Source organism: Quercus robur, chromosome 9 (assembly GCF_932294415.1).
Source record: "Quercus robur chromosome 9, dhQueRobu3.1, whole genome shotgun sequence".
Classification (NCBI taxonomy): domain Eukaryota; kingdom Viridiplantae; phylum Streptophyta; class Magnoliopsida; order Fagales; family Fagaceae; genus Quercus; species Quercus robur.
The window spans coordinates 46,593,333-46,612,704 of record NC_065542.1 but is presented as its reverse complement, the minus strand read 5'-3'; the positions used below and the strand labels follow the sequence as shown (position 1 = coordinate 46,612,704).

The 19,372-nt window shown below is 33.7% G+C and overlaps 1 protein-coding gene across 4 annotated transcripts; it reads right to left on the bottom strand.

The window, feature by feature from the left end:
* Positions 1-13,273, bottom strand: LOC126698720 (transcription factor PIF1). 4 transcript variants are annotated; one of them, XR_007646573.1, is made up of 10 exons: positions 12,993-13,271; positions 12,763-12,909; positions 11,914-12,688; positions 6,841-6,939; positions 6,677-6,742; positions 6,471-6,536; positions 4,831-5,214; positions 3,576-3,654; positions 341-436; positions 1-242 (listed from the first exon to the last, which is right to left on the bottom strand). XR_007646573.1 is itself a non-coding variant. In XM_050396120.1 (9 exons), exons 2-9 carry the CDS (start codon positions 12,858-12,860, stop codon positions 238-240), a joined length of 1,572 nt encoding a protein of 523 aa, XP_050252077.1. In that variant the 5' UTR covers positions 12,861-12,909; positions 12,993-13,271; the 3' UTR covers positions 1-237. The 4 variants fall into 4 exon arrangements, 3 of the variants coding, with proteins under 3 accessions (XP_050252077.1, XP_050252076.1, XP_050252078.1); XM_050396120.1 differs by lacking the exon at positions 341-436; XM_050396119.1 differs by lacking the exons at positions 1-242; positions 341-436 and adding an exon at positions 933-1,289 and having other exon boundaries at positions 12,993-13,272.
* Positions 13,274-19,372: the final 6,099 nt, after the last annotated feature.

The following is a 19,372-nucleotide window of genomic DNA, read 5'->3' as shown; positions in this document are numbered from 1 at the left end:
TTATATAATGCATCTTAATGTATATCTTTTAAATATATCCATACATATGTATGGAGTTACAAGCTAGTTGATATAATAGAAGGGAAAACTTTATTTTAAAAGGGGGTGTAAATAATTACATATTAGCTAATTTACAATGTATCAGCCTCCCTCTGGGAAAGCTTCTCTCAAAAAAGTGTTGTTCTCTCAAAACTTAGCAGGCACAAGTCCTATACTTGATCCATCAGGGTTAAGGCTTCAACCTGTAATGAACAAAAATTCACAATATTAGTGGTATTATCCAAGTTCTGTGTTATATCTGTGTAATCCTCATTTACATTGATATATCACAAGGCATTACTTTTTATAGAGTAGTTGGCACCAACTATAGAACAGATTGCTGCATCTTGCGCATACTTAGCCAGCCAGGGATCTTTGCTATTGACATGTCATGTCCCTTAGGAAATCATTAGGAAAAAAAAAAAAAAAAAGTAGAAATCTGTCAGAAGTTGATGGATGGTGAAAATTACTTGGGATTGAGTCATTATTTCTATATGTAGCATAGGTTTCAAACCGTGACAATCAACTTGTTTCATAGTTTGTCAATTGTGACAGATACAGCTCAAGACTATATTATTCCTTTCCAAAAGAATTTAAAAAGAAGGTAAAAATGCAAAATTGACCCTTTAATTTTTATTGTTTTTCATTTCAGTGCTCTAATTTTCAGTTTTGTCAATTTAGTTCTTTAACTTTTGATTTTTGTCAATTTAAGACTCCGTTACAACTCAGTTAGTGTTGCCGTTAGATATGTTTGAAATGACGCTGTTTTGCTTCTTTTTTTTTTTTTTTTTTTTTTTTTAATTCGGAATTAAACTAAAATAAGAAAAATCTGAAAGAAAAAAAAAAAAAAAAAAAAAAAAAATATATATATATATATATTAAGGGAACGACGTTGTCATTCCCCTTTGTCTTTGAATGCACCCGGTTTCCACAAACCCCTCTGACGAGCTCGACGAGCTTGCACCCAAACTCGTGCCCAAACTTGAACCCGAACCCGATGTCATGGACGGGTCCTCCACACTGTAACCCGAGGTCATGGATAATATCTCGACAGTTTTGTTAGGATCGCCGTTGGCTTGGCGGAGGGCCGAAACGATGTCGTCTAGAGAAGCCAAAGAGAAAGCCTCTGCTAAGGCCTTGAAGATCTTACTCTATTCGTCTTCTTCGGCAGTAAAAACAATGCTGCCTTTGTTGCCGGCGACGGGATTAGAGACTCGAGGCCTCCTTTTCTTCTTCCTCGTGTTCTTCATCTGCGTATCAGAATGGAAGATCAACGGCCGAGATTCAACGATCGCGGTGAGGATTCTGATTTCCTTCCTTTTTTTTTTTTTCCCAGATTTTTCTTATTTTATTTTAATTCCGAATTAAAAAAAATTAAAAAAAAAAAAGAAAAGAAAAAAGAAGAAGAAGAAGAAGAGAGCAAAACAGCGTCGTTTCGAGCATATCTAACGGCAACACTAACTGAGTTGTAACGGAGCCTTGAATTGACAAAAATTGAAAGTTAGAGGACTGAATTGACAAAACTGAAAGTTAGAGGGTCAGTTTTTCATTTTTGCCTAAAAAGAAAAAGAAAACCCCCACTCAAATTAAAATGAAACTTTCAAATAGTCAAGATTTGAAGTGGAGCATAGTAAGGAAAAAAATTTAACTTTAAACCAATTTGAAATTATCTTCCTCCAACCCACTATGTGGCAATTGAAGAAACCATAATGTTTATTTATAGTTTTATTTACATGACTTTTTAAATGAATAATGTGACTTGTTTAAATAATATACATGAATAGTCTTATAAACCTTCATGTAGTGGGTTGGAGAAGATAACTCCAACCTAGTTTGGAGCTAAATTTTGTCCCAAATAGAATGTAGAATACAATAAAATACTGTCAACTAAGCTTTGTACTTTTACTTTTTTGTTTTCCCATAATCTATATATATCTAAAAGTTGAAGTTTAGCATTTATTGTTACTACGCTTTTATTAAGCCACCTCATCCTTTATGTCATTGCCACATCATTATATTTTTCATCTTTATTTTTTACTTCTAATTTTCTTGACATTATTAAATATATAAATACATTGGCTTTACAAATTCTTCCTAAGCGGTTTTAATGTTACATATTTATCTACTTTAATTTTAATGTTATAACTAAGTATTGTCTTTACATATTCCACTAAGGTGGTTTTAACTTTACATATAATTTTGACCATTTTTTTTTTTGATAATGTAATTTTGATCATTTATCTTCCTTTATTTTATCTCTTTTTATTATCATCCTCTTACCGTAAACTTGTCACTCTTTCCCAATTATGCATATTTTATTTTCCCACACAAAAGGTTCTCTCTCTCTCTCTCTCTCTCTCTCTCTCTCTCTTATTTGTTTTTCATTTTTTGTTGGATTTTTTATGAAGTTTGTACACCCATTGTCTTATTGTTGACTAACTCATTTGTGTTCCTTTATGCAAGTATTTTCTTTTTATCATTTTATTTGCAACACTAAATACTTCTAATGTTGTTGACTAGATTTGGGGCAAAATTATATTATAATATGTCCATATTTTGTGTTATTGTTAGGTTTTAGTTTATTTGGAAAACAATAAGATTGTTTGGATAATATGATGAAGAACAATTAGTGCAGTTGAAGAAGATGATCTTTGTGCAATTTCTTTTCACTATTTGTAAAAATATTGTTTAACAAATTAGCACCAAATTGTTTTATATTTATTATATGATGTTTTTAGATGCGTGAGTAATTGTTTTTAAGCATTTATGAATATTTTGTATTGCTTATCTTCCTTATCTCATTAGTGTATTTCTTGAGATTTTTAAGAAAACAAATTCAATTTCAAGTTTAAAATTATTTAGTTATCTATCCATTTTTTGCATGTTGGATTAGATGTTAGATTAGATTATGATAGTATTAACATAATATGTGGCTTGATCACAATCATTATATATAATAGAATAATTTTTTTGAATCTGATTATGCATTGAATATTTGACTTGGTCACATCACATTTGAAATATTTTACATATTCGGGAGAATGACTTTGACTTTGACTTGGATTTGCCTTTTATTTTTCCCTTTCTTTTTTATTTGAATTGTAATTTTGTTGAATTTTATAAATTTTTTTGATACATTTCTTAGTGTGTTTTTAATTGTACGATAGAAAAAATTGGGTTTGAATTTTTTTTTTAATTAAAAAAAAATTTCAAATTTTAGTTACCTTTTAATGATACATAAAATGTTATAAATACTTTTTATTAAAAAATTAATACTTTTTCAACGTTTGGAATTCTTGAGAAAAATTATATTGTTTTCATTTTCGTATGACAAAAATTATATATTACATTTGTGATTGTCATTGTAACAAATGAAAATATGATTATGAAATACATTTTTATTTATTAAATTAGTCCAAATTGTAAAAATAAATTTAATGAGACTATCTTAAAAATATTATCATGTGTAACGCGCGAGATCCGCAACTAGTTACATAATAATAATAAAACTTAGATCTATTTTGTAGCCAGCCTACCTGATCGGTTATTGTCAAGATTTTCAGGTCCCCTACTGGTGCTTGGCTTGCTAGTACTCGGCTGGGCCATTGCTTGATTCTGCAAAAGGAAATAGACCTTACTAGTTTCAACTACTTAAAGTCCCAAGTAGTTTAGTTATAAGTGCGCTAAGGTGTGCTTAAAACTCAAAACCCTAAGTTCTGTTCAAGGTTTTCAAATGCATTTTGAAGAAGCACAAGGCACGCCTAAGCAAACTGTATTATTTGTTTGCTAAAAATATATATGAATCATAAAAATTAACCACTTGTTTTTGAAGGTAATGATATAAATTATTTATTTATTATACAAACAGCATTCTTAAAGTGGTGTAATAGAAAAAACAATTCATTGTTTGCATATCAAAAGACAAACAAGACAAATTACTTTTCTTTTGCTGTTTGGCCTTTGGCTTTTAGATATATTTTAACTTAAGTATTATCATAGGTGTTATAGTTACGTATATTTGTAAGTAGAATGGAATTATATAAATATACAACCTTTGTACAATGCATCAATTTGAGCTAATAGGCAAAATATATTACCTTCTCGAGTAAAATTTTTTCAATAATATGTCATGCATACTTTTATTAGAAGCTATTATACATTATGTTTGAAAAATGTGTATTTTACTTCAATAAATCGTGCTTTGTGCCTAGACTCTAGGAGGCCTATGGGCTTAAGTGTGCTTGATGCTTTTGACAATGTTGGTCCCAAGAGAATAGTGATGGAATAGGGCCATGCACATTAACCTCAAGCATGCATGTGGTAAGCTAAAAATGAATTAGAAAATTTCTTATCATTTTAAGTAATGAGAAACAATATTTTTTTAATAAATTCTAAAGTAAAAGGAAGACAGGACAGGAGTAACTCAAGCCTGAGCTTAATTGCTCTTAACAAGATTGTAACATGTTCTCTATAAAAAGGTATGATCACCTAGGACAAACAGACAACTTTTTTGTTTTTTTGTTTTTTGCTACTCCTTAATAATGCTGTAACCAGATATACTGAATCAAAAGTTATGACAAGGTAGGATGAGTGGTATTGTGATCTTTCAATCTATGTGTATGGATTCATAATGGTCTACAAATAGCCTGGAATAGTGCAAAATGATAATTTCTCTTATCAGAAGAAACAGAACTATGTAAGTGGTAATATTATATTACATAGAGGTGGCAAAGAAGTTTCGCAAACACATCTAAGCCCTAACTCAGAGGCAAGACTAAGAAGTAAAAGTACCTGCGGTAGCGGTAACTGCATTTGGTGGGGAGCAACATACTGCTGATAAGGATCTGTAAAATTTGGGAACCATGACTGGCTTGGATGTTGTGCCCCAAATGAGTTCAGCATTTGTTCTGACTGGTTTGATTGGATTCTGGAAGGATCAGGCACAGGAACAGGCGGCATGAAAGCTGGCATTGGGAATCTTGGTCCCAGATGAGCTGCTGCTCCTGTTGGCAACCCTGAACCAGCTAACATATTGGGAAATGGAAACATTGGCCGGTTGATGCCCATTTCCATGCCCATGCCCATGCCCATCCCAATTCCCATACCCATTGTAGGCATATACTGCTGGACCCCAGGAAATATCATAGGGACCATGCCACATCCCATGGACATCATCTGCAGAAATATTTTAACACCTAATTTTCGTTATGAATAATGCATGAGGTCATAATTTTTATTGGTAAGATATTAACTATATGAAATAAAAAAGTACTGAAATACGTGTTTGTATACCAAGAACTTGTATAACTGCACAATATGCAGATTGTGTGACATCATTTTTAAATATGCACTCTTCAAATTAAATGGACCATGCTACATGCTGGAAAATACCTAAAAGCTAAGTCAACTTTCAAAAATAGAATAGTCATAATCCTTCATTTGCTGTTCCAGAAACTTTCTTGCATTCTCCTGGCCTGTTCTGGAATATTGGGCAAGTTAATCCAACAAAAGTCTAATCTGAGGTGAAAAGGACACAGTCCAATTTAAGAGAATCTATAATATTAGATTATTACTACTACCGATGTTTCAAATATTAAAATATGCTGTTCAAATCTAATGCAATTTTTTTATATTCCGCGTAAAATCTGCATGGATGGTCCTTAATTTTTAGCACTGCAGGTAGCATTACTTCTCAAAGACATATTTCTGACATTTCATTAAATCGGCTTGGCTCTTCAGTAGAGACCCCACAGCATTAGACAGGATTCCAATGAGCATGGAGTGAGTAGGAAATTTCGGTGTAAGATGATTAATTCCTACCCGAGGATTCGACTTTCCAGAATCTAGAATAAGATATTTTGTCAAAACTAGTGGAAGACCTCCAGAAAAGTGTAATATAAATGGACTGTTTTGGATAAATAAAATTCATTCCTTAGGAAAAATATAAATTTCTAGGGTCATGGATTTATCCAGAACCAGTGTACTTCCAGAAAATGAACTTATTTCCCAAGGTAAAAGCTCAATGTTCCAAAAATTAATAACATGAATTGTGTCAAAACTATTGCAGCAACATATTCACCTCCCTCGTAAACCTAACTTCAAAGAGAATTCCGAGCGGGAGGATCAGGTTTGGCATTACAAAGGATCAAAACATCTTTTTTTGTGCTTTTTTAATGCTCTCAATGAACAAATAATGCAGGCATATTATACTACTATTATTGTAATAAAAGGATTACGATTCTCATTATTATGTCTACTACTAAAACATCACACCTGCAATTAAGCGAAACAACAATTTCTTCAGGAGCAGAGTCATGTATCTCAATAATTAGAGATTTATTTTCATCCAGCTTGCAAATAAAATATGACTGAGGCAGTTGGACCATTCGTGGAAACATTTGTATTTGATAAACAAGATAAAAACAATATACCTGTACTTGCAACTGAAGTGACTTTAAGTACTCAATTGCCTCATCCAGCATTGAAGCTTTGTCTGACTGGAAATTAGAATGAACAAGAATTATAAAATAAGTCAACAGCATATAAAAACAAACATCTACGTTTTTTTTTTTTTCTTTTAAGCTGCTATCCTAATAGTTGGGAAATATCTCAATTAAATAAATTATGTGTGACTGACCTTGTTGCAACGAGGTATGAGTTCCTGCAAAGCCTTCATCTTCTCATTTATCCTATCTCGACGTCTCTGCACATGAAAGCAACATTTAACCATTTGAAGTAAAATAACCCCATGAAATAGAGACAGAGTGTCAAAATTATTAGAATACTTGTAAGAGTACAGACCCTCTCCGAAAGATTGTGGACCTCTGCAGCACGGGATCTCTTTGTAGAGGTTGATCCACGAACCTGTTTCTTTGCATCCGCAGATTCAAACTCAACATCCTTTTACAATAAAAAGAGAGAACAATAAGATCATATAAAGTCAACTACAATCAATAAGGATATTAAAAAGAAGTACAGGGGTATTGAGCCCAAAAACCTAAACAGGAAAAAGAAGTTATAGCACGTGTGCACATAAAAGCACCATGAACATAAAACACGCAATCTATTTTCAAGTATGACTATTAATTTGGCCTGAAACATCTTCTAAAAATATACTTCCGGCAGTAGCTCATTTTTTTTCTCTTGAAGCTAGCAGTGCCATATGGGTAGCACTTGATTGCATATTTAAAATGCTTCCCTCTGGCTCCCACAATTTTCAGAATGCAAAGCAAATGCTCATCATCACCAAGGTCACATTCTTAGCTCCTACTGCTTGAATGGAATAAATAGGTAAAATTCTCTTCCTCACTTTTTAAGTGAAGCCTTTGAACACACCCCCCCCCCCCCAAAAAAAAAACATCTACTTGTCTCAAGGAAATGAAAAACACCCTTATTATCCTAACATTTGAGGCACAAATCCATTATGTATAGACAAGATAACTGGGATGACCTGAAAGCAGATCCAAAATGTCAACTTACCACTAACTTTTTTTTTTTTTTTTTTAAGAGTTTATTCCTGGACTTGAACCCGTGACTTATCACTTTTGATGGAAGGCACTTGCCATCACACTAAGGCTCGATCCCTAAAGAAAATCCTTTAACAAGTCCTAAATATTGCATGACTCAGTCCAGCCAAGTACCGATACTTTTTAGTTTTTATGCTCTAGTTTAAGTTATCAAATCAACGGCAACACTAATGACTGCGAACACAACAAACGTGATATTTCTATAATAAAATTATAAATTCCCTCAGCTTTTTTTTTTTTTTTTACAAGATAGAAATTCTAATCTAACCTAATCTAAGTGTATATGTGTGTGAAAGCTTCCTCCTAGGGACTTGAACCCTGACCCTTGCCCCTCACACTACATAAGCACTAATATTTATAGTGTGACCAGAGTGACCATCGCATCAAGGGTGTGCAGTAGTTCTCTCAATTCTCTATATAAAGTGAATTACAGTTGGCTACCCTACTATTTATTACTTCACTATAAGAGCTCTTTCTTTTCTAGACTTTTAGGGGCTGTTTGGCATTTTTGTTTAAACAGCAGTTTTTAGTGTTTAAATAACAATAATACTTCTGACAAATATTTCTATAATATTCAAACACGTATTTCTACAATACTGAAAACTAAACAATAATACTTAAATACTGCTATTAAAATTGCCCTTAATTTAACAAAAATAGTAGGTGGGAAAATGTCCACTAATGACAAAAGAAACGTTATAAAAAATAGAAAGCAGCTCTCCAAACTGGACAATAAATTTGCCACTGTAGAATAATAGACTCCCATTCACATACTGAAAATCATAATTTCAACATGTAGCCCCCCATAATAGGCTATAGGGGGCGGAGATAAATATAGGGGTGGGGGCCATGATTTTGATAAATACATTTATCCCTAATGAAAAATAATTAAGAATTTTTTTTTTGACTTTTTGGTCCCCAAAAATTATGAGCACCTTCCTCTCAAAAGGAACTATGTTAAGTCTTTTAAATTATAATATTTAAGAAGTTCAATCTTTTGTAAAAAGGATAAAAGTGTTTTATAGAGATAATAAAAATATCTAATTTTCATCCATTTTTTTTAGTATTAAAGTTTATTTTATCAGAAAATACAATAAAATTTAGATATTTAATTCTTAATTTTGTATGACAATTTCCAATTGAGCTTTATGGCTTCTTATGTGAAAGAATGATATAGAATTAAATTCATTCATAATATTAAGAAGTTACGTATTAAAAAAATAATATAAAATTAAGAAGTTCAAAAGTGATAGAATCAAGAATTTTAGTATGGTATTAGTTATTTAGTTTACTTGTCTCTCAAAAAGCATGATAGTTTTCAATTTTTTCACTCACTTTTTATGCAAATTTCCTAGCTCTGCCTTGCCAGTTCTTATAAGCTATGATGCCAAAAACCATGTATGTCTGTCTTATCAAAAAAAAAAAAAAAAAAAAAAAAAAAAAACAAAACCATGTATGTATGCGTGAGAGACCACGCCCAAAATGGGGGGTGTTTTCAGTATATTCAATTCAGTTAGGATTTCCTCAAAAAAAAAAAAAAAAATCAGTTAGTATGAATCCACATAATATTATACGTACAATATTTTGAGAGTACAATAAATAATTTATTAAAATAGTAGATTTTATCATAAATTTAATTAGCGATATCATTATTATTTGAGAAAAGTAAATCCAAAGTAATACTAAGGATACACTCATTCTCATATGCAAATCCATACCTTACTTTTGTGTCAAGTCTTGATTGGATTTCAACACAAGTATTTGAAGATGTTGAAATCTAATTAAGACTTGACATACAAGCAAGGTGTGGAATTTTCTATACAAACACATGAGAATGATAATTATTATTTGCAAAAACCACAATGTGTCTCTTTTATATCTTTCACTAATTTATTCCATTCTTCTATATCTTTCAACTTATTTTGTCACAACTCTAATAAAACAAATTTTAATTGAATGTGTATGACTTTCATATGAACCTTTCATTTTTTTTCTTTCTCACCTACTCATAATCCGCGAGCCGTGGCAAAAAACATTATTATGATCCTAGATTTTATCATGAAAATTTCAACCAACACTACTTAATCTCAAGAAAAAAAAAGAAAGGAAAAAGTGTGAACCCAAACAATTCCCAACCCGTTCAAATTAATTGGAAAAATAGACATTCGGTGTTTTTAATTTTTTTTTTAAAACTAAGTATTTAACACATGTTCATCTAAATGTGAGTGCGATAGAAAGTCACCAATTTGTCGGTCCAGCATGTTGTATACGTGTGGAATTGTGGTTCCGCCCGCCGATAAGTCAGTCTAGGCTCCATGTGGTGTGTTACATATTTTGATGAGTTGGATAAACATGAATAGTAATTGCCAGTGGTCACACTCACACACATGTGACGTAATAAATGCACGACAATTTGTTAGTTCAGCTAGCAACAATTGATTTCTCCAAACCATGTGTTATTAAAGTTTGGTGTTTTGATTCTTTATGACAAAGAAAGGGACACTCTGAGGAGAATCTTAGCCATCTATTGTAGGAAAATTTTAATATCATCTTTATGAAAAATGAAATAAATGGTTAAAATATTAATTAATTTTTTTTTTAATAAAAACTTTCTTAAAATAAATTGTTAATCAATACTCCAAGTATTCGTTGAAAATACTAAATCAGTCCCGAAAAACATGCTGACACCGTCCACGCAAAAAAAAAAACATAATCAATCATATGATGCAGCCTACATCTGTTACCAATCATCCTTCACCTTTCATAAAAATTAAACTCCATCACACACGTGGCTTGTTACAAAGTAAGACATATCCACCACGTGTCCCCCTACAGCCTTAAAAGCATAAACGAACAGAATACATGCACCAATAATGTGACAACATTTTTCCAATTAGTTCGCTAAATTTTTATGGGCAATCTACGATATTTGTCCCCCATCTTTCACATCACATTATAATATCATATTTTAATTTGATACTTAATTTTTTAATTATATTAATTTGGTTCATAATTTTTCAATATATTATTAATTTAACCTCTATCATTATCATCTTTTAGATGAAAATTGTTGACATAACTAATTTTCTAAATAAAAAACTAATTTTCATTGATATGACAATAAATTAATTTTTTTTATTTTAAATATTTGTTAAGTTAGCAAATTCTATCTAAGAGATAACAATGCAGATTAAATTAACACGACACTGATATATTAGAAATTAAATTCACACAATTGAAAGATTATTGTCCTAATTAAAATATGTGCAAAAGATCCGGACCAAAAACATAGTTTAACATTTTTTTTAAAAAAATTTATCTTTACCAATTTATATCAGCAATAAGTGTCAATTTTTAAAAAAATTTCTGGACTTAAAAAAAAAACAATTTTGAGTCTAGTCAACAGTATGCAACAGCATACACATATGGTATGGTGCATGAGTTTCCATCGCATGGACCAACCAGTTCCAAAGGTTGTCTTGTTTCCATACGAAACCTCGATTGTCATCACCAGTAGCATATCGAAATAAGCAATTGTAATGTACCAAAATCTCCTTTTTTTTTTTTTTTTTTTTTTTTTTTTTTGAAATTTGATTGTACAACTCTCAAAAAATTTAAAAATTGGAAAATATTGTCAGCAAATCCAAGAACCTGGTAGAATCTGGGTAAGACATACAAAATATGTATATGACAGAAAATCCTAAATGTAACATCTGGCATATATAGACCATTGCCAATTGGGATGGTGAGATAAAAAGTCTGTTTAAATAGAACTTATTTTATTAAAATTGAAAATACTATAGAAAAATAATTTTTAAATATATAAATAATACTCCATTTTTAATGAAAAAATAATTAAAAAGTGAAATTTGTAAGATAGGTAAACAGTACACGGATGCACTATTCACAGAAAACCGTCAAAAGTTGCGGCTTAAACAAAAAAAAGAAGAAAAAACACGTCGTAGCTAATGCATACGCCAATAAACGTGGATCCAATCACAAAAAAAAGTATTTTTTATTTTTTATTTTTATAGGAGTACAAAGCAAAGCCTTATTAATAATGAATAATTTTTTTTTTTTTTTTTTTTTTTTTTTTTTTTTTTTTGTGGTGGTAAACAATGAAATCCGTATGTGTTTCATTATTTATTCTCTCAATTATATGAATTAAAATTTAGTATTGCATAAAATAATATCCCAAAAAGATAAGATACATCTAATGATAGATATTAGATAGACGAAGAAGGTGACGTTGACCAACGTCACACCTAATCAGGGTAGCCGAGAGAGAGAGAGAGAGAGAGAGTGAGAGTGAAAAAGTCGTTGAAAGTGAAGTCAGTGAATGACATACCTCGCTGTGGCACTCAGCGTCAGCGTCGGCGTCGGCGTCGGCGTCGGCGTCGGCGTCGTCGGCTTCCATTGATTTCCGCTTCCGATCTTCACCTGCCGCCTCCTCCTTCTGACCCGCCTCCGCACTTGCGCTCGAACACCCTGGCGACGAAGTCACCGTCATCTCACAAGTCATCATCTCCACCTTGCTCCTATCACCTCCGCCACCACCACCATCACCACCGGAAGATGTAACTGCCACCTCAGCGCCACCTCCGCTCATGGTAGCGCAACCCTTATCCACCACAGCCCAAGTCTCGGGAGTCTCGTTCGAATCCACCATCGTACTCGATTCCCTCACCACCGCCATTCTCTTGTTAGTTTCTTCATCACAATAATAACCCTTTTGTCTCGACGGGAACTGACTCACCTTCGACTCCGCCAACTCACTCCTCCTCGAAGGCGTAATCGGTGGCCTCGACGGCGGCGGCTGGTTTGACCGAACCATAGGGTTAATATTGGTGTGAGTAGTAATCTGACTCTGACTACTCATATTCATATTGTTGTTGTTGTTGTTGTTGTCAAGAAGTTCAAGTTGTGCACAGAAATTGTCCTCATCGAGAGGGTAGTGAAGCCAAGCTGCCATTTCATCTTCTTGCATAAATATATGGTTGTTGTTGTTGTCGTTCTCTTGTTCCAATTTCGACGGTGGAGATCTTCTTATAGATCTTTGGTTCTGACTCTGCATAACCACTTGCCCGTTTTGCCACAACAGCTCCATGATCTCATTTTCTGGCCTGTGTATTTCTCAGTATAAATTTTTTTGAAATAATTTCAATAAAGAATTGATTAATTAAAAAAAAAAGCTTACAAAGGTGATTTTCTGGAGCGAGAAACAGCAGAAGATGAGGAAGGGAATGAGTAATCTTCGTCCATTTCAAAATCCGGAACGCAGTGATGATTAATCATCCTATTTTTTTTTTTTTTTTTTTTTTAATCTCAAACAAACAATAGCTCTCTGCAAAACCAACAAATATGTATTAGTTACAAAAAGAAAGACTACTACTGCAATTCGATGAGTAAAAGCAAAAACTCACTCACCCTAAAAAAATTTCCAATCTGTTATAAGGTTATAAATGCCACATATATATAGATGAAGAGGCTTTGTGAAATTTGGTGTTTTTGTGTCTCTCGACAACTCTATGACTCTTCTGTTGTGTGGTTTATGTATGTGAAAGAGGGGAGAGAGAGAGAGACAGAGAGAGATGGGGAAATTATGTAGTGAAGATTTTGTGTTGGGTGTTTGTGTTTCTTTGCATTTTGTGCGCTAATGCCTCTTGCAGCAGTACAAAGATAAGGTCACTCAGAATAATGTTTTTAGGAAACTAACGAAATTGATTTTTGTAACCATGTGCGCTTCTTGCTTTTTTTCCCGACTCCACATATTTTTGTTTTCCTTTATTTCATTATTTTAACATTTTTTTTTATGAGAAATACCGCAACTTTATTAATCATTTGCAATAGACAGTATATATATTTAAATAATTCACATAATTTATATTGATAAAATTTATATATAGAGTGTATTTAGATACTACTTATTTTGTTAAAATTGAAAAATTATTATTGAAAATACTGTAGAAAAAGTTAAAATTTAGTTAAAATAGTATAGTGGAGTCCATGAATAGTAGCAAAAAATAGAGTAAGACCCATAAATAATAGCAAAAATAAACTGAATAGTAAAATAATTTTCATTTTTCATCCTAAACCAAATGCACACATAGTTTGGCTCTAAATTAAAAAGTCAGCTTATTTTACCTTTTAACTTATTTTTGCTACTATTCATAAGTTACACTGTACTTTTTTAAACTATTTATGAGTCTTATTGTATTATTTCAATTAACTTCTACCTTTATCTACTGTATTTTTAATAAAAAGTTTTCAATTTTAATAAAATAAACCAATGCTAAATAGACCCATAGTTACGTCATGTGTAAAGCAAGATAGCTTTACTATTTGAAGTCAAAAAAAATTTGTTACGAGTGTTTTTAAGAACTAGAGTAGTGGTTTTGCTACTTTCGTCTAACATTTATTTTACCCAAAAAGTACTGGGAATATATTGTGCTTTATATTCAGTCAATGTCATTCATCGTGTACACAAGTGGTAATAATAAGACAGGCATCTGGTTATCCAATAATCGATATACCCCAATCGGTCTCGTGGGGACATTTCGCAATAGTGCTCATGTGGGAGCGCACTTTGAAAGTATATGTAACATGTATGGTACAAATTCTCTCTCCTTTCTTTTCATTTTCTGTTTTCTTGCTCAACCAATCCTTTCTAATCGTTATCATTATCTTTTTCTCTAAAAGTGCTTTGGGGAAGTAGTTTAGTTTGTAACTGTTAAAAGATCTTTGCTATGTTTCTTAAATTTTTTTTTTTTCTTAAGAATAGTTTGCTATTTTCAACCCCAAAAACTTGTTTAGTAACCACAAACAAGTTAAAAACAAAAATAGTTCTCAAACTACAAAGGAAATAGAAAATAGGCATTTACTTGTTTTAAATGTCTAGTTCACTAAAAGCGCAGAGAAAATAACTTGACACCCACAATTAATGAATCAACGTCTTAGTTCGAATCCTACTGAAAACAAAACAAGGAATTTCAACATTCTTTGCATGCCACTCTCCGTAATTTGGAAATCTAAAAAAAAAAAGGACCACCTTTGCTTATTGGTGGCTTCAATTGATTGCAGGAGCCTCGGTTTGCTTTTTGGTGGCATAAATTAGCCAAGTTGAGGTGCGATTAGTTTGCTTTTTGGCACCAAGAATTTGCTATTGATATATGTTTTCCTTGCCTGTAGCTCACACTGTTGTTAATGATTATCATTATCTGATGTGGTCGTGGCTTTTGGAAGTGGTGGCCTTGAGGTTTAACGTGTGGGTTTGCCAATGCTACGTGCTAATGGCAGAACCATTTCTTTTAATTGCTAATCGATTTTTTATTTAAACAAGCCATCATCAATTCAGAATATACTAAAAGCTAAGGGTATTCCAGCTGTTCAAATATTGTTCTGATGATCTGATGTATATATGAACTTAACATTAATGAATACAATGGCTCTAAACTAAGTCAAATGAACCCATATATTAATATCGTTGAATGGGACTTAAACCCATTGTATGGACCGAAAATAGTAGGTGGGCCCTTGAATTGTGTCAGTCACTTTGTTGGGACAACCCGGCCCAATTCGGGTCCACATCGCCGAGCAGTTGGAAGTTATTCGAGCACATAGGAAACTATCCAAGATATGCCAAGAACAAGAGATAATGCCTTAGGAGAATCTGCTTGTCAACCAATAACTAGTGTCGGGCACGAGTTACTAAGGAGTCATGTTAGCAATAGGAGGTGGGTCTCTCTGACTTGTGATACGTATGGAGGGACCCATTGACGTGCTAAATATTCTTTCATTATGACAACCCTACTGAAAAAAAATGATATAAATAGGGAAAGAGGGGTAGGGAATGGGGGTTGGAATATTTGGGGAGAGAGACTTGAGAGAAGTAAGGAAAAACACATTCAGGAAAGAAGGAAATCCTGTTCGGATTTCAGAGAGGGGACTCGGTTGCTTGGCAACCTTCACATCTGAGCTAAAATCAAGGTAGTTTAATGTATAGGTGGAACTAGTATCCCATCAATGACACCACCAATCACTTTTTTGGACTTCATACTCTGGGATAAGCCTAACCCAAAGTACAAGTAAATTGGGGTCCAGGCTCAACAATTGTAGGTTATTAGGAATGGACCACCACAATTACCATTGTCTGTGGGAAATCCTACTACGCTGAAGGTCTAGAGGTGGTGGAGGCAACTGATAGGCCAAGAATGTATTGACCCATTGTGATGAATTAACCAGTTAATTAATTAATTCAATTAGCATGTAATAAGCGTGGTAGCACAAACAAATCACCAACTAAGTTAAAATGTAACAGAAAATAAATTAACAAGGTGATTTGTTTAGGAATGGGGAAAACTTATATGGCAAAAACCCCATCGGGTGATTTTAAGGTCACTACTCTCAAGAATTCATTATTATCACAACAAGCGATTACAAGTAAAAGAATCCTAGTACCTTATACCAACCTGTAGTTGAACCCTTACCCCAATACACAATTGGACTTGTTCTGTAGTGACAATCTCTCTTTTCAATGCACGGCTCCCAGTACCTGACTAACCAATTCGATATGCGGATCCCAATATGTAGCTTACTCACTAGCTTGAGAAGGATGTTGGCTGCAAAGTTCTTCAATTCATCAACACGATGAAGATCACGAAACTCCTCGGTTACAAAACCCTACGATGTACAAACATAGTAACTTCTTGAAGAGAAAGATGAACTAGGGCACATGTCTCCGGTTCACAATATGCTTGTGAAGAACTTTTGCATTGAGTTGCATCAGCTGTGACGGCCCTTAAAACAATCATTATATATGTTTAGGGTTGTGAGAAAAGAAAGCTCAAACATCTATTCACGGATTGGAGTGAAATCAAATTTGAAAAACTGATTTTCATAAACCTTGACGGATACCCTATCTATCAAGCAGCTGTCGAGTATCGGGCTTAAACAGTCTTTTGAACCTTGATAGATACTACTTGTCGAGCTTTAAAATCTAGCACTTCTTCACTTGATTCTTTGATAGATTTGCATGGCTTTAACAAATGAACTTGAAACCTTGTTTCTTAAAGTATTAAACACATTCTAGATCTATCCAATTACAAGTAAAGTGAGTTTTGTCAAATGATTAGCCAATTCTATATTGACATATGTTTCTAACATGATTCACATATTTCTTAACAATCTCCCCCTTTGGCAATCCATGACAAAACCACAACAAACAAATGAACATATGTAAGAAGTCATAAATCACTAAACTCATATTCACTTATTGAATACAATAAAATCTATCCTAACACAAACTCTTGAAAAACTTTGCAAGAAGAGAGTTCATGGCATGGAAGACTTTGGCAACCTGTATTTCTAAAACACTTTAAACAAAACTCATCATGGTATCTTAATGTGAAACAGAAATAAAAGATTGCATACAAAATATAAGAAGCATATGCATAAAGAGAGAATAGAAACAATACATGTAAAGATAAGTAAATAGCATACATCAACATATATATATATATATATATATATATAAATATCCAAAGATAAGTACAATGTATGTCAAATGGTCACAAGACCGGTATACATGAGGTAAATGTAAAAGAAAGAAAAGAAAAATACATAATAACCTCACTACATCCCTCAAAGTATAAACACTCCCCTTATCACAAAAATCACCTATGCTAACTCTCCCCCTATGTACATAACTACTCTCATCTCAAAATTACTCATCTTTTTTGTCATGAATGATAAAGGTTAAGTAAATTAAGCAGTCATCTCATCATCTCATTGGGCAAGCTAGCATCCTCATCCCCATTATCATCATCGTCGTCGGAGTCACCATCATCGTCCTCATCCTCAGATATCTCTAGAGAAGGAGAGGAAGACTCTATGAAGCCACCAAGGCGAGCCTGTCGTCGTGCAATACGGCCGACACGGGTGTTCACCTGACATAACTCATCACTGAGTGTGTGAAGGTGAGCATCCATATACTGCAACTATGCCATGATCGCCTCAAGGGTCACACCACCCGTCGATGAAGAAGGTGCAGATGTGGAAGGAGCAGAAGAAGCCGGAGGAGTTGCTGTCTTTGTCTGTGGCCGCTTCGGTCGAAACTGGGCCTCGCTTTGTCTGACGGTAGCAGCGTCTATGGCACACATAATGGAAAAGTGTGTAGACCTTGGATAAGAAACAGAAAAATGGCGAAGAAGACACGTGATAGCGGAAGGAAAAATAAGCTTATCATGAGTCACCGTATCCCTATAGACATCTATGATGGAAAGAATGAAATGAGAGGGAAAATCAATAGAGAGGCCCTCAAGGAGGGGTAACAAAAATCGAGCACGAAGCTCTATGATAGAGTTATATTGAGACAAAGGATGGAGAATGAATGTCATCACCATGTTAAGGAACCTCGGACCTTTTGTAAGGCCCGAGTAAGGGGTGTTTTAATGGTTACCCCAAGATGAAGGTTTCTCACAAAATAGAGACGAGAGTTCGTCTTTGGACACAGTCTTAGATGATCATAGCTAGGGTAGTCAAGATGCGCTACCCTAGGAACGTGTAGTACCTCAGATACAATATCCAAAGTAACTACAATGCGTGTTCCTTGAACGTAAGTGATGAAATGAGGTATAGAGTAGTCAAATTCGTGCATATTGGAGTAGAACTCCTGTATGATCATGGAGGGACAAGTGACCGGGATGCCACATAATGACTCCCAACCCTGACTATAGATGACAGTGGGAAGGTCAGTATCAAAAAAATTAGATAGAACGACTTGGTGTTTTGAATGAATGCCTCGTCGTGAGAAGTTCTCCAAAAAGTCCTTACGAGCTTTATCATCATGGAACCTGATGTAAGAAGGAGTAGGATTAGAGGGGGAAGAGGAAGAAGGTGCCTTGGAATGAAGAGGGTTTCGGGATGGAGTAGATTTGCGTTTAGGTGTCATAAAGCAGACTAACAAAAGGAAGTGATCACACATCTAAAATGCATGAATCATAGTTAAAATGCACGTGTGATGCAATGCATGATGATTTGAAATCATTTAAACAAAATCCCATCCCAAAAATTTTGCGAAAACCTCATTAAACTTGAAAACTACAAATTTTTCAACAAACCCCAAAAGTTAGGTCACAAAAGATGAAATGCATGAGAAAATGAGTGAAAAAGAATCATACCAGAGAAAGGAAGTGATCTTGAGACCGAAGAGAGAGTGGGGAAGTGATTTGGAGTGAGAGAGAGGTGTTTGGGAAGGTGAGAAGTTAGAAAGGATTGAGAGAGATCGAGGAGAAATGTCGCGCAGACCCTATTTATAAAAATCCCAGTTTCTCGATGGATCGAGAGTTGTCGAGAGCTGTCGAGAATTAAAACGCGAGAAATAGCTATCGATGAGCTATCAAGCAGTTATCGAGAGGTTTCCACAGCAAATAAACTTCGATGGATCAATAAGCTATCGAGCATCTATCAAGCATCCAAAAACTTCCTCAATGGATCAAGTAGCTGTTGAGAAGCTATCAAGATTGAATCTCAAGAATCTCAATGGATCGAGATTGTGATATCAGCTGTCGAGAAAGGAAGCTCAAAAGGCTCGATAGATAGCCTAGTTGTTGAGAGGTATCGAGAAGTTGTTGAGATTGCTTAAAAACAGTTTTTCAAAGAAGAGAATAACACAGACATGAATGCAATCAAACTTGCTACTCAACCAAAGATCCAAACAACATTTTAAGCTCTAAAAAATATCTCTCATCAAAAAAAGTGTCAAGCATTTAGATCTAAAACACACACACACACACTAAACAAGTCAAACC